The sequence below is a fragment of the Thalassophryne amazonica genome, chromosome 17 (assembly GCF_902500255.1).
Source record: "Thalassophryne amazonica chromosome 17, fThaAma1.1, whole genome shotgun sequence".
Taxonomy (NCBI): Eukaryota; Metazoa; Chordata; class Actinopteri; order Batrachoidiformes; family Batrachoididae; genus Thalassophryne; species Thalassophryne amazonica.
Genome location: NC_047119.1, coordinates 54,812,807 through 54,835,049, shown reverse-complemented (window position 1 = coordinate 54,835,049; position 22,243 = coordinate 54,812,807). Strand labels below are relative to the sequence as shown.

The window sequence follows — 22,243 nt, the reverse complement described above, 5'->3', positions numbered from 1 at the left end:
ATATATTGGTCTGTGTGCAGTGAATGTATACATTATACAAGTTTCACTTTTTGAGTGGAATTACTGAAATAAATCAACTTTTTCATGATATTCTAATGATATGACCAGCACCTGTATGTATGTTTTGGGCTGCATGTAGTTCTGTTAACCTTATATTTCTTTTTCAAATTCTCCCATTTTTTTTGCATCCAGCACTATTTCCTTTAGAAATTTCCTTGACAAATAATATCAGTCTGTTAGGACGTCAGGTTATGTGTTACACATATACATGTGTGTGTGTATATATTTTCCAACTTATTCCCAATGATGAAACTTCTCCTCATTTTCTGCCTCATTTTCTTATTAGGAGTTGAGTGTGTTCAGGGCTCCCTGTTTGTTTACAAAATACACATGTGTTACAGACAGCAGGGATTGATATTATCCAAAGATTTATGAACATACAAATTAACGTGCTTATCCATCCATCCATCTTCTACCGCTTAGTCCAATTAAGGGTCGCGGGAGGCTGGAGCCTATCCCAGCAGTCATAGGAACGCTGGTCTGTCGCAGGGCCACAAACAGACAAACAAACACAGACACACCCACACGCACACCTAAGGACAATTTAAAGATTCCAATCCACTTAACCCGCATGTCTTTGGATGTGGGAGGAAACCGGAGCACCCGGAGGAAACCCACGCAAACATGGGGAGAACATGCAAACTCCACACAGAAAGTCCACGGGAATTGAACCCACGACCTTCTCGCTGTGAGGCAACAGTGCTAACCACTAACCCACTGTGCCGCCAACGTGCTTATCCTTTATCATGATTTTCTCCATTGTGAGAAATAAAAGTGTCTTATCGTAGAGTTCGTGTGTGTATATGCATTAACGCCTCAGCGCACGAGCGACGTTACGATATTCTTCAGAACGACAATATACGCAACATGCATCCAGCAGCATACACGTTGTTGTCAGACAACTGCCTGTAAAGTTTTTTGGCAAGTTATAACTTTCTAAACAGTGTTAATTAATTACTAATTAATTAATTATTAATACTATTAACACTAATACTATTAATATTAATACTATTAATTATTATTATTTTTCTAAATTACAAATTAATTACATTAATTAACATGACATGATTGCGCTGCGTTGAAGAAATCTGCGACTTCTATTTCTTTGCATTTACACAGAAAGGCGAGGAAAATAAAAAGCAAACAGACTACTGCAACAAGGTGCATTTCGGTTGCCATGTTAACAAACAGTGAAGATGGCAGTTTGACACTGGCAGTTTTTTTTAAATTTTTTTTTTCCTAAGGTGGGGGTGTCTCAATTCATAGGGCTAGAGGCATACCCCTTCGCCTTACCCCTTGTTTTAAAGGGGTAGGGGTAGCGCCAAGGGGAAGGGGAAGGGGTACAAAAGAGAATTGAGATTGGGGGTTAAAATCCAGCATACTGTGGCCTACATAATATGTATGGTGGCCATCTCAGGGTGCAGCTTCAGCTAAGTGGGGAAGGAGGGGTCAGTGAAGGATAACACAGGGGTCAACAATTAAAATTTTTTCTATCATGTTGAAAAGTTTTAAAAAGGAATAGTTTGTGCCATCTGTTATAATTAGTCATCACATTATGGGGTAACATATGTCATAGAATCCAATGGAAGTCCATTTTGTTTGACCTTTGCTTTGAAGACCAAACATTCAACACAGTCAAAACAATTCCATTCATCATCCTATTAACATAACCAATAGTTGAATCTTTTTTTAAGCAAAATTGGAGCAATTTTAATTTTTGGCCCCTGTACAAACTTAAATTGACCTTTGTCACCATTTTTTGCTGTTTTTACCCCATAAGTCCAGGACATTCAGTCATAGAAAATCCAAATTATACCTTTTTGGAATCTCTGTGATCATACAAATAATGTAGTATAGTTTTCAATATGATTGGAGCATTTTTAAATGTTGACCCTTGTCAGCTTGGCTGTAGCTGCCACTCTGAATGGTCACCATAAATTTTTGGATGACCATGGTACACTGAGGCCGGATTTGTAAATGTCATTTAATCCCCTTAAGTGGTACAGAATATACACAGAACCCATGAACTAAAAGTATGTTTTTATAGCTACATGCAAAAATTCTTTTATTTCTGTTTTAAGGAGCATATAAAATGTTTAATCCAATCAAATGGGATTTGGTGATGAGATGACTTTTCTTCCCATTTAAATGAATAATTATCTGTTATCTTGTCAGCTGAACTAGGATAGACAGCAAATGTGGACAGCTGTCTGTCAGAGTTGCATGCTTGAATGTCATTTGACAAAACCAGTATTTCTGTTTACGAAAGGGGCGTGGCTGTGAGCTCATATGTCTGTTTGATGACATGGAGGAGGCTGATCGATCAACAACAGTGACGGATATATGAGTGAAGTTCAGAACAGTGTGGTATCGGGGCAATGCTCACAATGTCCCACCCATTTTCATAGCCAGCGCAAACCCAAAAACCTAATTTCAAGTGGAAATATAACGTTTTTGAAGTTAACTGTGTTGTTTTGTTTGTGGTGTTATTAGCATGAAGCAACTGGTGCCACAAATTAAAGATTCTATTTGTTGTCAAGATTGTTTTGAGGATTTTCTGCCTTTCTTGTGGCTGCTCCAGTTTTTTTTTTTCTCAAGGTCCGAACAGCAGATCTGGTATGGATCCGCTTATTGATTTGGCACAGGTTTTACGCCGGGCACTTAGAGATTCAGGCAATAAACTGGGCACCTCAGGGACATTTTACACCAACCCTGTTTGGTTCGGAGTTCTCACTTTGATTTGAGAGGTTCGAAAGATCCTTGGGCCGAAGTACGGACCAGCATTGGTGGCCTTGTCCAAATCAAACTTCACTGTAGTTCGGTTCATTTACTGTGTTAATTACTTTCTGCAGATAATTCAGACTTTCAGCATAATTACAAAACAATCCAGCAAAGTCGGCTGTCCTCGCTCACTTTATCAGTCTCTCCCAAAACGAGGTTGCCACGGCTCTCCGGTTTAATTCCACGGTCTTCCCCTGGTTGAGGATTTTCATGTCTGGAAGATGATTTGCAAGCAGATGTGCATATAGACCGTGTATGAACAAATCAGCCCCGTTAAACCTACATAGTTCTGACTGAGTTGACATTTTCCTTCTTCTTTTCCGCTTTTCTTCTCCTGCTTTACTGTCAGGTTCTGGAGTTGGAACGTGAGCGTCAGGAGCTGATCAGAGACCAGGCGGTGAAGAAAACCCCCGGGATTGCTCAGCGCTGGTGGAACCCTCCTCAGGAGGTAGCCTCCTCCTCTCTCTGAGCTGTTCATCAGTTTCTTGTGTTATACTGAATTTGGAACAGTTGACTGGTGACAAGTAGATGGTTTAATTGTCATTCAAGGTTCCTTTGGAAGAACAGCTGGACCCAGAGCAGCTGGAGTCGCTGCGGAAATACCAAGAGAGGAAACAGCAGAGACAGAATCACCCATATACCTACACACAGGTAACACACATCACAGAAATATGAGATGATATCAGTGGACCGTTGTTATAAAAAATATAATTGTTTAGGTTGAGTTAAACTACAGACGGCCAAACTCGTGTTCAGCGGCTCACATGATACATCAGACTTTGAAAAAGAAGATGTACCACAACTGAGCTGATTACAGTGTTAAAGGTTCAGCATCTTCCTTTGTATTCATATATACATAGAGGTTTTCTTAAATAAGCACATATTAGAAGTAGGGTTGGGTATAGAAAACCGGTTCTTTTCAAGAATCATTAAGAAATTATTCGATCCACCGACATCAACAGCCTTTTTGCTTAACGATTCCCTTATCGGTCCTTCAGAGCGGCCGTTGTTTTTGAGGGAAAATAATCATTTCTCTAAGATGATTGCAGACCCTGCAGTGGGTTTGCAATCAACTGCTTCTGCAGCGGCTCTGCTTGAAGCTTGAAGCAACGTAGTAGTGCTCCGATACGCTGCTTCGCTGCTTTTCAGAAGTGACAAGTCCACTTCTTAACCCCTCTCAAAGCCATTTAAAGATGTCAATCATGAGTCACCTTTGTGTGGATTAAAGTCACTAACTGGGACTCGTCTTGTTGCGGGCAAGAAACAAGAATCGTCCTGTGTTCCGTTCGCACAGCTCCAAATGCTGCGCCTCTCTCTGCCGAGTCAAGTTAAGAGTCCGGTCGCAATTAATACCTTCAAAGCGAATCACAGTTTTAAATCAAATGACACGTCTTTCCAAACGTTGTAACACAGACAACAAACTACGACAGACGAAAACATTTTTTCCTCCCAAAATGAGACGTCCTGTGTTCTTTATGAATTATATTGATGCTGACGTGCAGCGCAGCCGGCTGAGCTCAGCTCAGAGGTATGGAGTTAGATTTGTGCCATTAATGTCTGAAAGGAAATGCTTTTAACAAAAACTATAGATCTTTTTTATTTTTATTTATGTCCAGACATCAAAGATCCAGTGACCAATTTCATATTTATTTACTTTAAGACTTAATAAAATGTTGTTGACATAGAAAACCTGTAAAGCCTACTTTTAGTACACAGAAAATTCACAAGAGGTATCGATAAGGGAATCGATAATGGCATCGATATCAATAAAATCTTATCAATACCCATCCCTAATTAGAAGTCTCGAACCACAGAGGAGCATCACGTGATATAAAACTGCACACCTCTTGATATCAGCAGCTGGTCACTACATCAGATTCTTTGTTGTCAATCCTTGTCAGGGTGGTGTCATTTGCAGTACTGAGGCCTTTGTACAAGCGGTGTGAGTTACATTCATGAAGTGTCACATAACTGACGGCAGGACTCAGACTTGTTTCACTGAGTCTGTGCACCGTTACTGTTGCATCCACAGTGTCGGCAAATACGGAGGCTGATTGGGGGCCACAAGGCTAGCAGATGCTTAAAACATTTACAAATTTTAAAAAACTCCATTTGAATCAATTCATCAACAGGTTGTTCCATCAAAAAACATCTTGCTAATTGAAAAATGCTTGCAAACATAGAAAACGCAAACAAATTATCTAAAGCACAGGCAACAGTTTAATTTAATGTATCTGCTACACATTCAGGCAAAATACACAAACAGAACACAGAAATACTTTGCAAAGCTCCACAATACAACAGAAGTACAAACAACACAAAAAGACGTTTTTATCCAGACAACTTTTGATGTTCAGTGCATTGTACTTAAACAAATAAAACATGAAATTATAGCTGTCTTAAGAGTAAAATCATCAATAAAGGAAATAGGTGAATTTCTTCACCTTAGCAGAGCAGGTAGATAAGAACAGAACACCGCAGTGCGCTACAAGGACCATCAGGAACAGTCCTCTGAGCAGAAATCGTTTTTAATGTTGTCAGTACTTCTATTGTGTTATGGAGCTTTGCAAAGTTTTTCTGCATTGTGTGAATTTGCAGCAGACACTTTTCCCATTAAATTGTTGTGTGTGCTGCAGGTTATATTTGTTCTCAGTGTTTGCACAACACTTTTTTGTGCAAACACTGAGATGTTTTTGGTGCAACAGCATCATGCAGGTGTTTTCTGTATTTGCTGGTTTTGCCTTAATTTCAGTGTTACAAAGTGGAGTTACGTACCAACACGGAGAATCCTGCCTGTCTGCAGATCTAAGGACACAACTAATGAAGGATAGGAAGCTGAATATGAATATTTATGGGGACTTTCCATCCTTTTGTCTTTCTTAACCATCTCTTTGCTTTCTTTTCTCTTATCGCTAATTGAAGCCACAGGTGTCGGGTCCCCCCACAGTCGTCACCTTCGATCCAGGTTTAACCAGGAAGGAAGACATTGTGGAGGAGCAGATTGATTTCTTGTCTGCCAGGAAGCAGTTTCTACAAGGGGAGGCCATCAAAAAGGATGTAGCCCCTCATATATATTCCGCTAAACCTTTCTCCAAACCTGGCATCAGAGGCAGCCAAGGGAGCGGTGATGCTGTTTCAGAAACCGTAGAGAGTCATGTGACCTGGTCTGATGAAGGAATTGCAGGAGAGTTTACATGTGCCCGAGCTGTAATGACGATCCTGCGCGGGGAGGAGGAAGGGAAAAGCCAGTTCCACCCTGCTTTTCACACGGAGGAGTCTGACTCGGGATTAGACGAGTTATCGCTTCGTTCTCAGGACACAACTGTGTTCAGCTTGGATAATGTATCTGACAGCGGAGCTTCACTGCCCCCTACACCATTACCCCTTACCCCGGTGTCACCGCCAACCCCACAGCCCACCACACCAGTTAATGGGCAAAGCAGTGGCAGCCCAACAGAAGAGGAGCTGGAATATCATGCAGGCGTACTCGTCCAAAATGCAATTCAGAACGCCTTGGCAGCTCAGAATGGAGGGAACTGGCAGCCGCCTCTTAATGACTTGGATTCTTCACTGACGAGCCCCCGCCTGTCTTCATCTTCTGCTACCAAACCTCTTTCCAGTAGCCCAGTGCCAGTTTCCACCTCCCCTGTGTCTTCTGATGGAGCACCTGGTCTTCCATCACCTCTATCTTCCAGTCCCGGTCTGGCCAACCTATCAAGGCCAGACAGTCGGTCAGAGGTATCAGTCTTTCCTCCAGAGATGTTCTCAGACTCACAGCAGCACTCCAGTCCAGCACAACAACCACAGCAACAAATACCGTCTCCACCACAATCCCAGCCAATCTCACCACCACAAAGACCCAGAGAAGGTGGTCCGAGGATCAAAATCCAGTCCTCGTATGCCAGAGCACTTGCTGCCTCAACCCCAGCTCCAGCTCCAGCTCCTGTCTCAGCACCTACAGTGTGCAGGCCGGCTCCAGTCTACTGTCCCCCTTCTCCTCCAAGTCCAGAGAAACCAGAGTTCAGCTACTTCACAAAATACTCAGAAGCAGCGGAGCTGCGAAGCACAGCAGCAGCAGCACGAGGACATGAGAGTGAGGCAGCGAGCGGCCCGTTCCGGCTGCGCTCCAGGAAGCAGCAGACTTTGTCCATGATCGAGGAAGAGATCCGAGCTGCTCAGCAGAGAGAAGAAGAGCTGAAAAAGCAGAGGCAGGCTCAGCCTGTCATTATCGGCCACCACAGCAGCTCCTCCAGCATTAACCATGGTGCAGGAAGGGCCGGGGTGCGGAAAACCACCATATCTCCAGCAGACAAGATGAAGAGCAACAGCCTGCCAACGAGACTCACCCTGACAGCGAGAACAGCACCAGGTTAGTTGGTCTCTAACTCTTCCCAAACTAGATTGTCGAAAGGTCTATTTGCATTTTTGTATGTCACTGAGGAGCTATTTAGCAAGGTTCTATTTTCAGAAAAGTAGACTGCTCAAGGCATATCTCTTTTGACCTGCTGAATTCAGAAATTGCTGTTGCCAAGTTGTATTTCTACTCCTCTACCCCTTAAGTAGCAAAAAACAACATGGCCACCTGTTTAGTCAAATTGTCTACATGTTTGTTTGTGTTGCTCTGTAAAATAAAATGAAACTTCACCTGCTGAATTCAGAAATTGCTGTTGCTAAGGTTTGCATAAAACAACATGGCCATCCAATTTATCAAATTTGATTATCCAAAATTATCCAATTTTGCAAATTTCTTTATTTACCTCTCACATGCCTGAAACATGTCATCAAGGCCAGTGCCCTGAATGATGATGTGAAGATGTTGCTTCCCTTCCATGCACTCATTGGAATCAATTCGACTTCCTACTTTGCTGGACACATTAAGAAGACAGCCCTAAAAATATTCGGTGACCTTGGACGGCAACCTCTACTCAGGGCTACACAGACAAATGCTGAGAAGTTCATATGTCTTTGTTTATGGCACTACTGACAATTCCACTGACAGTGCCAGGGTCAGTCTGTTTAAGAAAGGAGTGAAGCAAGAGCTTTTGCCACCAACAAGTGATGCTGCACAACTTCATATCAAAAGGAGTCGTCTTCAGCCAGCAACTCGGCTGCGAGCACACAAAGCATTTCCTCAAGTCCCAGCAGCCGTCATCATGGGCTGGGAGAGGAGGAATGGACAGCTAATGCCAACTCTGCTGACAGTGCCCCCTGTACCAGAATCCTGCTTGCAACTTGTGAGCTGCAGTTGCACATCTGGCTGTTCCTCTCGTCACTGCAAATGCAGAAATGTAAATGCAAATGTAGCGTTAACTGCTGTAATGTGGATGTGTCGTAGATCTAGTGGAAATAAACACTTGTGTTTGTTAAAATGATTTCCATCCATACAAAAATTGTATTATATATAGTGTTGTCTATAAGGTAATGTTCCTGTTAGACTTATAGGAATATTGATATTGATATTTGTTTGTCACATACAGTGTTAGATTCATATGTACACAATTTTCCCATATTTTAATCTTTGAGAGACATGCTTATTTATCCTGGAAACATGCGTTTCCTTACATAATGTCAATCTAAAAAAAAAAGAAGCACAAGTTTAGATTTATTTTAATTTCCTAAAATAAAAACTGACAGCAATTACTGCCTTGGAAAATTTGGCATCTTCAGCTACTCTACTTTAACCTTAAAATCAAATATCATTAATTATATATATGAATGTCATATAACTGGAGGAATAACAGTATTGAAAATACTGATCTTAATTATGCAAATTGGGGATACAGGGTTACAGGTACAGCTTTAATATAGTTATTTATTTTGCAGTTAATCTCACCAAAATACTTGATGGTTTTTTTTTTTTTTCATTTTATTTCTGGAACATATAAGGAGGCTAATAAGGAAAATGGGTGATCTTGCTGTTTTATGCAAATAAGGGGTGAAGGGTTAACTGTAATTTTTGAATTCAGCAGGTCAAAATACATTAGAATCAATGTACGAGGGCTGTCCATAAAGTATAGGTCCTTTTTATTTTTTTCAAAAACTACGGATTTCATTCATATGTTTTTACGTCAGACATGCTTGAACCCTCGTGCGCATGCGTGAGTTTTTCCACGCCTGTCGGTGACGTCATTCACCTGTGAGCACTCCTTGTGGGAGGAGTCGTCCAGCCCCTCGTCGGAATTCCTTTGTCTGAGAAGTTGCTGAGAGACTGGCGCTTTGTTTGATCAAAATTTTTTCTAAACCTGTGAGACACATCGAAGTGGACATGGTTCGAAAAATTAAGCTGGTTTTCGGTAAAAATTTTAACAGCTGATGAGAGATTTTGAGGTGATACTGTCGCTTTAAGGACTTCCCACGGTGCGAGACGTCGCGCAACGCTCTCAGGCGCCATCGTCAGCCTGTTTAAAGCTGAAAACCTCCACATTTCAGGCTCTATTGATCCAGGACGTCGTGAGAGAACAGGGAAGTTTCAGAAGAAGTCGGTTTCAGCATTTTATCCGGATATTCCACTGTTAAAGGAGATTTTTTTAATGAAAGACGTGCGGTCGGATTGCAGCGTCGGCTCGCAGCCGCCGCGACGCTCCGCCACAGGAAAAACACCTCTGTTGGAAGCCTTAAGGACAAGTTGGAACATGTCCAGCTGTTAAACAATTTCTCATATACTCACTCCACTGAAAGCCATCAAAAGCCGCCTGGATTTTACAAATGGTTATCAACACGGAGGTGTTTTTCCTGTGCCGCCGCACCGCGCCGGCTGCGTCCTGACGCGCGGACCCGTCCGCACGTCTTTCATTAAAAAAATCTCCTTTAACAGTGGAATATCCGGATAAAATGCTGAAACCGACTTCTTCTGAAACTTCTCTGTTCTCTCACGACGTCCTGGATCAATAGAGCCTGAAATGTGGAGGTTTTAAGCTTGAAACAGGCTGACGACGGCACCTGAGAGCGCTGCGCGATGTCTCGCACCGTGGGAAGTCCTTAAAGCGACAGTATCACCTCAAAATCTCTCATCAGCTGTTTAAAATTTTTACCGAAAACCAGCTTAATTTTTCAAACCATGTCCACTTCGATGTGTCTCACAGGTTTAGAAAAAATTTTGATCAAACAAAGCGCCAGTCTCTCAGCAACTTCTCAGACAAAGGAATTCCGACGAGGGGCTGGACGACTCCTCCCACAAGGAGTGCTCACAGGTGAATGACGTCACCGACAGGCGTGGAAAAACTCATGCATGCGCATGAGGGTTCAAGCATGTCTGACGTAAAAACATATGAATGAAATCCATATAGTTTTTGAAAAAAATAAAAAGGGCCTATACTTTATGGACAGACCTCGTATTGTCTGCTTTTAACAAAATGCGACACACACTTCATCCAGACCCTATCTTCTGAAAATGGAACCGAACTATATGTTGTGAAAGTGTAGTGACACGGACCCACAACAGGGGGCGGTAATGAACGGACAGTGGATTAAGCCAAAAAGTAACAATTTAATGTTGTGAATTGCACAACGGAATACAGACAAATGCAGTTGAGGAGTACAGTCAATCATACACAAGGTGACGTGTGGGCAGGCTCGAGGATAGAAGACGTCTGTCCAGAAAAGAGCCGGATCCCACGTGGCTTCCACTGCCAACGGATCTGAAGAACACCGGAACCGCCAAGTCCTGGGTCCCAGGTGGCCACCGTCTCCAGCTGTCAGACCTGGTACTGCTGGCAGAAACAGTTAATAGGTGGGTGTGTGGATACACACCCAGTAATCTCTCCGTACTCAGTTCCTCCGGGAGGGAGAACATCCACCTCCAGAAACAAAGTCACCCGTGCAGCTCCTGTCAGTCACTTCCCTGGAAGGAGTGAGAGGCGAAGACGTCACGCTCACACTTTCCGCCAATCCAGCTTCTGACTGTAGCCACAGGAAAACAGCTGCACACAGAACAACATTTAGTCACAGGAAATTACCGCAGAGAAAGTTACCTGAGTGGTAGCTGATTTCTTGGCGGGGAGGTGGAGTTGCAGTCCAGCTTTTATGGTTATGGTAGAATGAGTGACAGCTGGTGCTGTTGACGAGTGACAGCTGTCACTCTCTGTTGCTCCGACGCCCTCTCGTGCTTGAAGCCCGCACTTCAAGCAGGGCCCCCTCTGGTGGTGGTGGGCCAGCAGTACCTCCTCCTCAGCGGCCCACACAACACTATATTGACCTAAAGGTTTGGGAAGCGAAACTCTGACCACAGGATCATGTTAATGGAAGGCCATTAAATACTAAGAGTGTGAGTGAGAGAGACGGCTCTGTTTACCTGCATTATTTTTAACCTCGTTGACTAAAAACAGTTTATATCCATATTGTTTTCTCCACCAAGGAGGTTATGTTTTCCGTGCCTTTTGTCTGTCTCTTAGCAGGATAACAGAAAGACTATAAAACAGATTTTCTTAAAACTTGGCGAAAGGTGATGTACGGGCTGAGGAAGGAACCATTAACTTTTGGAGCAGATCTAGTTAAAGGGATGAATCCAGGAATTGATTTTCCGTGTCTTCTTTAATATTGTCAGGTTGGGCTTTTTTTTTCTTAGGTTTTCCTGAATTTCTCAAGAGATGATGCAGGGGTTTACATTTTAAAAAGAAATCAGGCATATGTACGAGAGCAGTAATATCTCCATTATCTCTTGTGATAACGATAAAAAGAATCAACCATTTACTTCTCAAGAGATGCTGCACAGATCATTATGAAAACAATCAGGCATATGTCGAGAGCTAATATCTACCTTATCTTTTGAGAAACTAAAAAAAAAAAATCAAATCATTATCAACATTTCTAAGAAAATCATACTAATGTTAAAAAACACCAGTGTAAATAAAGTGGGGGGAAAAATTCCTGGATTTACCCCCAAATTCTTTCTGATTTTGCCCGTACACCAACTTTTTGCCAATTTCTAAAGAACTGTTTTAGGAATCGTTGTGTAATCCCGCTGGTATTTATCTCTAACTATTACAGAGATGTGTGTGACGTGTTGGTGGAGGTTTGCGCTCTTGGGGCACTCCAGTTTGAATTTATTTTTCTTTAAGAATAGAATGCTGAAACACTTTAAAAACAGTTTTTGGTTTGTGGAGGCTTTTCTGCAGGCTTTGGTGCAAATTGTGTTTTCTCTACTCATTTTAAAATTTAGCACTACATTGATTTCAACGTGTGTGGTATTTTCTCAGATTACGTATTTATTTAAATCCTCAGGAAGAACAACATCAGTGCCTTCCAGTGTAATAAACACATTTCTGAGTCCAACGTGCTGTTGTGTGATCTGCAGGAAAGATCGAGAAGGTTCGACCTGCACCTCCTGTCTCACCTTCACCCTCAGAAGGAGCTTTGTCTGACACCAGCAGCGAGGACTCTGGAGGGTCACGAGCCAAAAACTTCATGCAGACGCTGATGGAAGACTATGAAACACACAAAGTGAAGAGGAGGGAGAAGATGGAGGACAACAGTGTAAGTATTTCCACCTCCAGAGTCAGGCCACGGGGTCTTTTTTTAATCATTGTCTGTTCAGCAACAAATGGAATCCTGAAAAGAGCTGGTGACCAAAGAGATTCCAAGTACTTCTATACCTGATAGGACGAGTGAAAGCGGCACATATTTGTTCCCCGCTGGAGACACGTTATGATTGACTCTGACTGCCGCGGTTCACTGGTTCTTGGCGAGGTCAGTGAGGTTCGCTGCCTTCATCAGTTTACAAAAAACACAACACCAAGGGGACTTCCCAGTGAATGAAACTGGAACTGAGGCCGACAGGGACTTTCTCTCTCTACTCCATTTTTGTCCCCCTCCTGTTGATATGAACAGTCATCACAAACTACTTGTTTTTTTGTTGTTGTTGTTGTTTTTAGGATTAGAGCTCCTGGAGGAGCAACATTTACTGGTTAAAGTGTAAAATTCAAGGTTTTGCACAAAAAGTAATGCATCAGAAGTGACGTTGTTGGGGAAAGGTTTCACTTCTGCATCATCACAGTGACCCTTTAACTTCTCTATTCTTGAATGTTTCTTCATCATTCATTCAGTCTGATAAAATCAGTTTGCAACACAGATTCAGAGCAGCAGCCGGCCACGTTCCTTTGAAAGGATGTTAGTCTGAACAGCAGAGTTGTCGTCTCCACTGATGTTGTTTTTGTTGTTCATCAGTGATGACATCACGTGTTGACTGTGTGTACTGTTGCTTTTCTCCTGCTGCATGGTCAGTACGCCCATTTGTTGCTGGCTAACGAGGTAACCACTGAGGTACCTGTCACACTCTTCTTAGTTAATCACCTTTTTCACAGACCTGGGTCAGACTGAAGGATTTCTTTTACAATTTGAACCTGAGTGGTATGGAATTTTTGGGGGGGTCGATAGTGATACTGATATTAGGGAGCAATAAGCCGCTACTTTTTTCACACACTTTGAACACTGTGGCTTTTACAACAATGCAGCTAATTTATGGATTTTTACAGGCTTTTTCAAAAGTCAAAATACGTCAGTTAATGCTGTCAATTGATTTCCTGAAAGCTGCGCTCCTCATGTGATGCAAATTCATGCACAGTGTAAATATGTCATGTCTTGACATGTCTTGGCGCAACAAGTCGAAAAAGTCACAGCGCCTCATTAACGTCTCATTTACAACAGACTCCATCCGATCCTGGCTGCATGCAAAATTTATTGCACTGCTGTGCAGATTATATTGGACTGATTCTGATTTTTATATATGTATAATTAAATAAAAACTTGCATCTCATTCTGAAATTACAGTCATACTGCAGTTGGACAGTATTTTTTTTATGACTGATGTCTAACTGCAGAGGATTATAAAGCTAAAAAAAAATCATAACCAAGAGAAGTAAAGAGAACATGTTTAGTGATTTTTACGTGTTTTTAATTATTAAATTCTTACTGAAGAGAAAGTTAAACTAAAGCACCTACATTTTATGATCCACAAAGTTCTGAACATTGATTCAACAGTTTGAAATGGGGCCAAAACTAATTCAACAGTTTGAAATGGGGCCAAAACAATTTTTTTTTCCTAAGCAGGTTATAAAATAAAATAACATTTTAATTCATGTAGGGGTTTGTTTGGTTTTTTTTGGCAGAAAATGTTCTTGTCAAAAGAATATACGAGGTCTATTAGAAAAGTATCCGACCTTATTATTTTTTTCAAAAACCATATGGATTTGAATCACGTGTGATTACATCAGACATGCTTGAACCCTCGTGGGCATGCGAGAGTTTTTTCACGCCTGTCGGTTACGTCATTCGCCTGTGGGCAGTCTTTGAGTGAGGAGTGGCCCACCCTCGTCGATTTTTTCGTTGTTTAGGAATGGCTCAGAGACTGCTGCTTTGTTTGATCAAAATTTTTTCAAAACTGTAAGGCACAACTGAGTGGACACCATTCGATAAATTCAGCTGGTTTTCGGTAAAAATTTTAACGGCAGATGAGAGATTTTGGTCTGGTAGTGTCGCTTTAAGGACAGCCCACAGCGCCTGACGGCGATCTGCGCTTCGAGGCGGCAGCGTCTCTGTTTTCAGGTCGAAACAGGCTGACGACGGCACCTGGAAGCGCTGCACGACATCCCGCTGCGTGGGAAGTCCTTACAGCGACAGAAACACCCCATAATCTCTCATCAGCCGTTAAACATTTCACCGAAAACCAGCTTAATTTCTCGAATAGTGTCCACTTGGATATTCCTCACAGGTCCATAAAAAATTTTGATAAAGCAACGCGCGCCGTCTCGAGCAGTGTGTGAAACAAAGGAATTCAGCCGAGAGGGCGGGACCACATCTCACTCAAAGCCTGCCCACAGGGAAATGACGTCACCGACACGAGTGAAAAAACTCACGCATGCGCACGAGGGTTCAAGCATGATTGGTGTAATCGCACGTCATTCAAATCCATATAGTTAAAAAAAATAAATAAAAGGGTCGGTTTATTATCTAATAGACCTCGTATATTTTTTGAAACTGACTTTTACAAATACAAAATAAAAACTTTTTTATTTCATTTGAGTCTGACTTCACACTGTAGACAGATAATCTTTAAGAAAGTTGTGATTTTAAGTTAAACTATAGGGGTAATACGTATGTTATTTTTCAGGAGAAAATCCTCTGGATTCTGTGTCCTGTCAGGGAAAATGTTAAGTTCGGACATGTTTGTCCGAAACCTGTCTGGTCCCAGGTCTATTTGTGGTGTCACTCTGTGGTGCTGCATGTGCTTGCACATGGATATGTCATGATCTTTGACCCTCATCCTGTGCACTTGCCCTCATAAATAATGTATGTTACCCCATGTGAAGCAAACAAAAAAGAGACCTGTTCTGAAAATATAACTAAGAGCTTTTTGGATCATTTTAAAAAAAGATCGAATTTCACAGTTTTCTTCCTAATAAAACCTTTTTTATATATAAAATAATAAAAATAAATAAGCATATAAAACAGGTTTTTTTAAATGATGTATGTGGTCAAAGTGGCCCGCTTAAGGTGTGTGTGTGTGTATGTGTGTGTTTGTGTGTGTGTTAAGGCGTTACTTTAAGCAGCAGTTGTGATAGTACATTTTATGCAACATATTTGGTTCCTGTTGTATATCTGACATGTACACGTTGATTGCTGTATTCTTCCGGACCCGTCCCCCCCACAGTCGCCTCCTCAGATTCCTTCTCGCCGGCAGACATCTTCCCCGTGTTTGTGAACGTGTGCATGAGTGAGTTTGACTTCCTGTCGGGAACGTGATCTGTCGTGAAACTTGGAGCATGAAAATGGGACAAATGTTTATTATTTTACTCCTCAAACACTGCAGGAGCACTTTATTTTGGCGGGCCCAGAGCGCACCTTCAGTGTTTGACGCCCTCTGCATGCAGTCTTTGTTGTTGCAGTGTTTTTGTTTTTCGCTCACATTTTAGCTGCTTCTGATTGGCTGCTGTGTTGTAATTGACAGGTTCTGGAGGCCACGCGTGTCACCAGGAGGAAAAGCGACATGGCACTGAAGTGGGAAGCCGGTATCTACGCCAACGAGGGTGAAGAGGAGGAGGAGGAGGAAGAGGAGTAAACTGCTTCCTCCTGACAGGGACCACATGGAAAAGAGGAAGCGAAGGGACACGGACACATGAAGAGAACTGTATTTATTCTACTTGTAGTATTCTGATGATCACATGACCCACTGGTTTGACCAATGGGACTTTGAGGAGGTGCATCAAGCAGGGACTTTTTTTCAGACGAAAACTTTCCAGGTGAGACATTTAAAGTGATGTTTTTAGATGGAAGTTGAAGAAAAGTGCAGATAAGTGAAGGAAGACTTGCTTTGAGAATGTTTCTGTGGCGTTTTGAGAACGTCGGTGAGGTTGGAAGGTATATTTGGGAGCAGGTTGGATTTTGAGAGGGTACGTTTGATAGAATCACCTACAAACTGTGTGGAGATGTTTTGATTAGTAACAGAAAAAGCAGCAAACACGTGCACGCTGAGTGACGACCCACAACTCAAATCAGTCAAACAGACTCCGAGATCATGATTTCAAAAGATTCTGCTCCATGCTGGACTGACTTTGGACCAGAGAGAACTTGACGCATCGCTTGCATCTGTGTTAAATATTTAAGTGCTAACTTGAGGGTCAACATGGAGGAATTGGGCAGGGGGGGTGGATTTGGAGAACTGACCCCCGAATTAGCATCCAGGTGCAACTTTGCCTTCGACCATCATGGATTGATGCAGGATATGTTGGATGTATTCTTTTAGTGTTTTACTGCCTTTAGAGGAAAATAAGCAACAAATAATAACTGTCTGCTCTTCGGTGAATTTGTGTCTTCACGGTGCAGTGACACTGAAGAAGACGGCATCTTCTTCAGTGACGGTGAAGACAGTTCCTCGATGTGTGTAATAATTAAGGGCTGGGTTGTTGTGAGTTTTATATGGTGAACGTCGGCTGTTTGACTTTTTGCAGGCTGCGTTTGTGTTTTGACCTCGCAGTTGTGTCATGAGTTGTTCTGAGGTAGGACTGTGTATTTTGATATATGACAGGATTCCAGTGGTGCAGCTGTGATGTATCTACTCTTACCGTGCTAGCTGATAATAACATGCGATGGAAAATACTGAAAAAAAGGAGATTTTTTTTTTTAAGTTGTTATACCAAAACTGAATGTTGTCTAGAAAGAGTGAAATGATTCTTTTTAAGGACTGATTGTGCTGAAATAAGTGCACACCTTTTCTGAAGTGTGCCAGGATAAATTTTTAGAATTTCCTCTGAAGGAAGGCTCATTAAAGGTCCTATAAATGATGTTTTAAATATTAATAGAGCAGCCAAGATTTTGTGGCGTCGTGTGTCCCGTGCGAAGCAACACTCCATCTGTGTGTGTTGTTAATCGAGCTTTTCTCTTCCTTGTTTTTATAGTCAGACCAGCGGTGTGTGCACATTTCGTGCACGTGAGACCCACCCTGTAAAACCTTAACCCCTCCCCACATTAGTGAGCGCCCACATGTCGGCTCGTACTGTGTGATTTAAAGCAAATACAACTCAAACGCTGTGTCACCGTTTTTTCTGCAGCACCATCCGATGTCAAGAAAAGGCACGCAGGTCACTCGTCAGTTGAGTTTGAGTCTGGAGGAGGTCTCACATACTGTGGACAAGACGACTGACTTTCCAGAAATTCCTGCTTCCTATGAAACCACGGTCTGATTCCAAAGAAGGTCTCGGACCAAGACCGTGGTCAGACTAGGATCCACAAAGGTTTGGTTTTTCCCACATGGAGAACCGTTAAAGCTGCTAAAAGGTTCCAACGGAACTTGGAATTGGTGTTCCTTCTCCACAGTTGGGGGGGTGGCCAAAGGGGAGTGTTTTGGTCTGAGATGTTGATGCTTTAGTGCGACATCTAGTGGCGCTAAATTGTTTATGGGACCTTTAAGGCCAACAGCTTTATTTTTTTTCGTGTGTCGCTAATTTAGTATTTCCAATATGGCAGGAGATTTCCAGAGGATGGTGTTTGTGTTAAAAGACGCTGAGGTACAGGCCTGCGTGCGTGTAATTTTTACCAGGTGTGCAGAAAGCAAGCAATCTGTCCATTTCTGTTGAAGGATGTGTGCGGTCAATCTTAACCAGCACTACTTCTGTGTGAAGCCTTTGTTTTCCTAACAGCTAGAAACCACGTGACTGCCTGTGGAATGGATTTGTTCTACAAACAAAATGCATAAGTTGCTTCTAAACAACAAAAGGCAGATGATTTAAGGAGCATTTTGCAGTGTGAAAATTCTAGAACATTTCTACGTTTTCCAGTACTTTCTACAAACATCTTGTGCTTCACTGATTTCACTTTTTCATTATGCAGCAGTTTAATGCAGTTTTCTTCCTTTTTTTGTTAACTGATTGTGTAATGAAGGTGGGCCTGTCAAAGTGGCTGTTGATGGTCTTGAACCACTTTAACTTGAAGTGCAGCAGAATCATTTGAATTTTTTGGGCCTTAGTGTATTTTTTTAAAAGCTTTGATGTTTTTGCTGCGTTTGGTTCAACAAACTTTTTCTCCTGTAAGCCAAAGGTCAGCTGTGATGATGACACAGCACATGCAGAATGTTGTTTTCCCATGGTGATGGTTTCTCTTCAGTCTGCTTGGGACGGACGTGTCCCAGGTCCAGGACGAGTGCGTCTGTAACTTTCCCAACAGCTGCAACACAAACATACTGAAATGAAAGTCCCACTTCCCCTGAAGAAAATGCTTGTGTGTCCCAAGGAAACCTTACTGTTATACACGTTAGCTATTTAAAATAGGAAATAAGTATTTATTACAGCTGAAACGCCGACTCTGTGCCGTCTAAACCACAAATGCAGCAGATAGTAATTTTTTTCTACCAATTAATAGCAATCAGAAAGATCTAAAGTTGTTTTTTTTTGGATATGGTTGTTACTCTTTCTTACAGTGGATTTGGGAGTTGACATGTTTCTGGACTTCAGAAGCAATATTTAAGCAGTATGTTGATGCAAACATTTGTTTTTTGTTGCACATTTGAGATGTTGGGCGTCTCGTTGAATGACACTTCTGGGCCTCCCTACAGTCGCTAATAACCTACTTCACTGTAATTGCAGCATTATGATGTAAAATGTTCTTCACACTCACACAAACCCAAAGCTTTGATGTTACACTATTTTTTTTAACAGACATCGTGCACACGCAGAGGAGCTACAATGTGTGAATTATTCTAATGATTATTATTATTATTACTATGCATTTGTGTTTTGAGTTGATGGTGCAGAGATGATTTTTATTTATCATTTTAAATGTTTGGAGCTCGTCTGGTCTGCTGATTCTTCTGGGAGCTTCGCTGTGGGACTCGCGCTCTCTTACCAAGCAAACCTATTACGTTAATCAGTTTTACACTCATATTCTGCTTTGATATTTTATAGCGCATGTAAGACTCACCGTTATACACCTTCTCGCTATATTATGAATATTTTCCCATTAAAAGCAAAAATGATAAATGTGGAGTTTCAGAGTAATTTTTTTTCCATGTGGTATTAACTTTTTGTGCATATTAATTAACTTAATTGAAATACATCACTACCAACCACTTGGGTTGTTTTTGCCTGTTTCTGAAAAAATATTGAAGATGCCCTCCCCCCCCATGAGTACAATAATACAGTATATCAGCAATGCATGAATGACACTTTGCTTACACTATAGGTACCCTAGTATACATAAGAGATAGTTACATGTAAAGGTCTTGATGCATATATATTTAAAGATCAATGAGGATTAAGTCATGTTTTTTGTTAACAACATAACTTTAGTAGACACTTGATACTTACACCATAGTATCTATGGATACTATATGAGCTGATAAATGTAAAGGTTTGATGCAGATTTAAATGAGAATGAAGTGATTCTTTTCTTGTGAACACTAATGTATTAAATAAAGGCTATCTCACCCTGGATATTACCTTTTTGACCTCCTCCCCTCAGGCAGGAGGCTCTGGTCCCTTCGGACCAGAACCTCCTGCCATAAAAACAGTTTTTTCCCCCTCTGCCATTAGCCTCCTCAACAAGAATCTTTAGAAGTCTGTTGTTGCTATCACCATTTATCATCATTTATTTATCTTAGCTCATACATTCTGTACATTTTGTAACATTGTTATAGTGTAAAGCTTTATTATATACTCGTATTACTTGTTTTACTGCTCTTTGTGTGTGTGTGTGTGTCTTTTATGTTAGCACCAAGTGCCGCAGCAATTTCCTAATGTGAACTTGTTCACTCATATGGCAATAAAACTTTTCTGATTCTAATACGCAGTAGACACTTGACACTTACACCGCAGATACCCAGTGGACAATAGCATTTAAGGCTGTGCTGCATATAATTTAATATTAATGAGGGTGTGTGTGTGTCAACTTGATACTTACACTATAGATACTCTTGGCAGAGTAGATGACATGTATACATATTAATGGAAATCACCTCATTTTCCCTTAACAGGCATTACATAAGAAGAATGGTTTGACATATATTCAAATGTATTTTATTATAACATAAAGCTATTTTAAAAAATACCAACTATGTCGTTTTGATTTATTCATTCCAGCAGCCATAAACTATCTGTTGTTTTAGATGTTAACAGACAATAAAAAAAAGTTATCAAACCACTGAACCATTGTTTTGTTTCTGCGCGGTCATTAAAAAGTGATAAAGTTGGATTTCCGAGCGTTGGTGACTCAGGTCACGTGGTCTGGAGGAAGCGGTTGTGTGTAAAATCGGACAGGACTAGGAGCGCGCACGCTCGCGCGCGCCCTGGTTAGTTTCAGACAGTCGGTTAAAACTTTCCTCTCGGTAGTTGTGGTTTGTGACAGTTTTAGTTTAACCGTTTAATCATGGCGCTGCAGGGCGCGTGGCAGAGCGTCCTCCCGGTGCTGCGCCAGGTGGAGCCGATCGTCGTGCTCCAGCAGCTGGGCTGCTCGCTCTACGACACCGCGCTGCAGATGGTGGTCCGGGACCGGTGCACCAACGCCTCCTCTCCCGATGACAGCAGCCGGCAGAAAGCCATGGCGGACTTCTACATGACCTACCACATGATCATGCAGCTGATGACCGTCCTGCCGATGCTGCTGCTGGCCAGGCTGAGCGACCGCGGCTGGAGGAGACTCCCCATCGTGCTGCCGCTGGTCGGGTACCTGCTGTCCCGGCTCACCCTGCTGCTGGTCATCCTGCTCCGCGCCCCGCTGGCGGTGATGTTCGCCGGGGCCGCGCTCTACTCGCTGACCGGCGGCTACGGCGCCTACTGGTCCGGCGTGATGACGCTGGCGTCGCTCAACTCCACGGCCAAGAACCGATCCAAGGTCAGTCTGATGTGGGAACGATCTTTTAATCAGTCACGTTTTTGGGCTGTTTTTGTCATACAGAGAAAGTGTAGACATTTGCATGCAAAATACTGGTTTGTATTTATGTAAAAACATTTATTTTTACAGACAAAATGTTAAATATTGTAATGTATTGTGATGATTCAAAAAAGGGTCTAATGAAATAATTGCAGCCACAATGAGGCTGAAACGAGAATTTACAGCCATAGTTGGTAGAGGTGGGTGATACTGGGAATTTTGGTATTGATCAGATACCAAGTAAATACAGGCACAGTATCGCCAATATCGATACCGATACTTTTTCATATTTAAGCGTCATAGATCCAACGGATCCAAAAGAACTAGGATAGAATTTCGCCAGACATTGTACGTGACAACAAAATACTTTATTATCACAATCAACATTTTTGTTTAAAAAAATATCACTCAGCACAACTTAAAACAAAATCTCCTGAGGTAGAGGGCAGACAAACCACAATACAAGGGTGCGCTGCTCCGTGTTGTGTGTCACAGCACAGTGCTGCTCTTACAGACAGAGAGTAGACTTGGATGAATCTGCATGCGCAGCAGTCAGTGCGTGCGGGAGAGAATAAAAAGCTTGAGTATCGATCTTTTTACACGAGGATCGTTCATTATTGTCACTTTACAGGATCGTTGCTAGGCCGGTATGTCGACGCAATCTGGCTATACCCACCCGCTGTGCGTAAATAAATGATGTCATAGCGCGCACGCAGCCTAAGAACTGTCCACAGAGGGGGAAAAAAAACTCTGCAGAGGAAAAGATGAAAAGGCGAGAAGTGTGTTTTGGTCCCAATTTGGATATTCCAGATGATTTTCTCATGGATAGTACAACAATGAACAGCAGCTAAAGCAGCCAGTTTGATGAGGACGCACTGCCGAATTTGGAGAACAGCGCGCGCCAGCCGACACGACAAAAGTTAAGTGAGCCAACTTTTTATGTACGCGTTACATGTTGTGTATCTCAGTAAAAAGTGCTAATAATGCAAATAACATGCTTTTGGAGGGCGGTATGCATTTTTTATTGTATTAATATCAATACCAGCGTTGG

The 22,243-nt window shown here is 42.0% G+C and overlaps 2 protein-coding genes across 2 annotated transcripts in view; both read left to right on the top strand.

The window, feature by feature from the left end:
• LOC117529108 (A-kinase anchor protein 2) overlaps positions 1–16,033 on the top strand; it is a 187,401-nt gene extending 171,368 nt beyond the window's left edge. The window contains 6 exon segments of the mRNA XM_034191808.1: positions 3,191–3,289; positions 3,391–3,492; positions 5,764–7,210; positions 12,134–12,312; positions 13,060–13,098; positions 15,782–16,033. Of these exon segments, the coding sequence (XP_034047699.1) occupies positions 3,191–3,289; positions 3,391–3,492; positions 5,764–7,210; positions 12,134–12,312; positions 13,060–13,098; positions 15,782–15,892 (1,977 nt within the window). The 3' untranslated portion in view covers positions 15,893–16,033.
• The window catches only part of LOC117529200 (thymic stromal cotransporter homolog), a 33,370-nt gene continuing 11,475 nt past the window's right edge, over positions 349–22,243 (top strand). Inside the window, exons 1-3 of the mRNA XM_034191904.1 lie at positions 349–353; positions 4,177–4,180; positions 20,674–21,153. Of these exons, the coding sequence (XP_034047795.1) occupies positions 20,689–21,153 (465 nt within the window). The 5' untranslated portion in view covers positions 349–353; positions 4,177–4,180; positions 20,674–20,688. The remainder of the gene's footprint in view (positions 354–4,176; positions 4,181–20,673; positions 21,154–22,243) is intronic.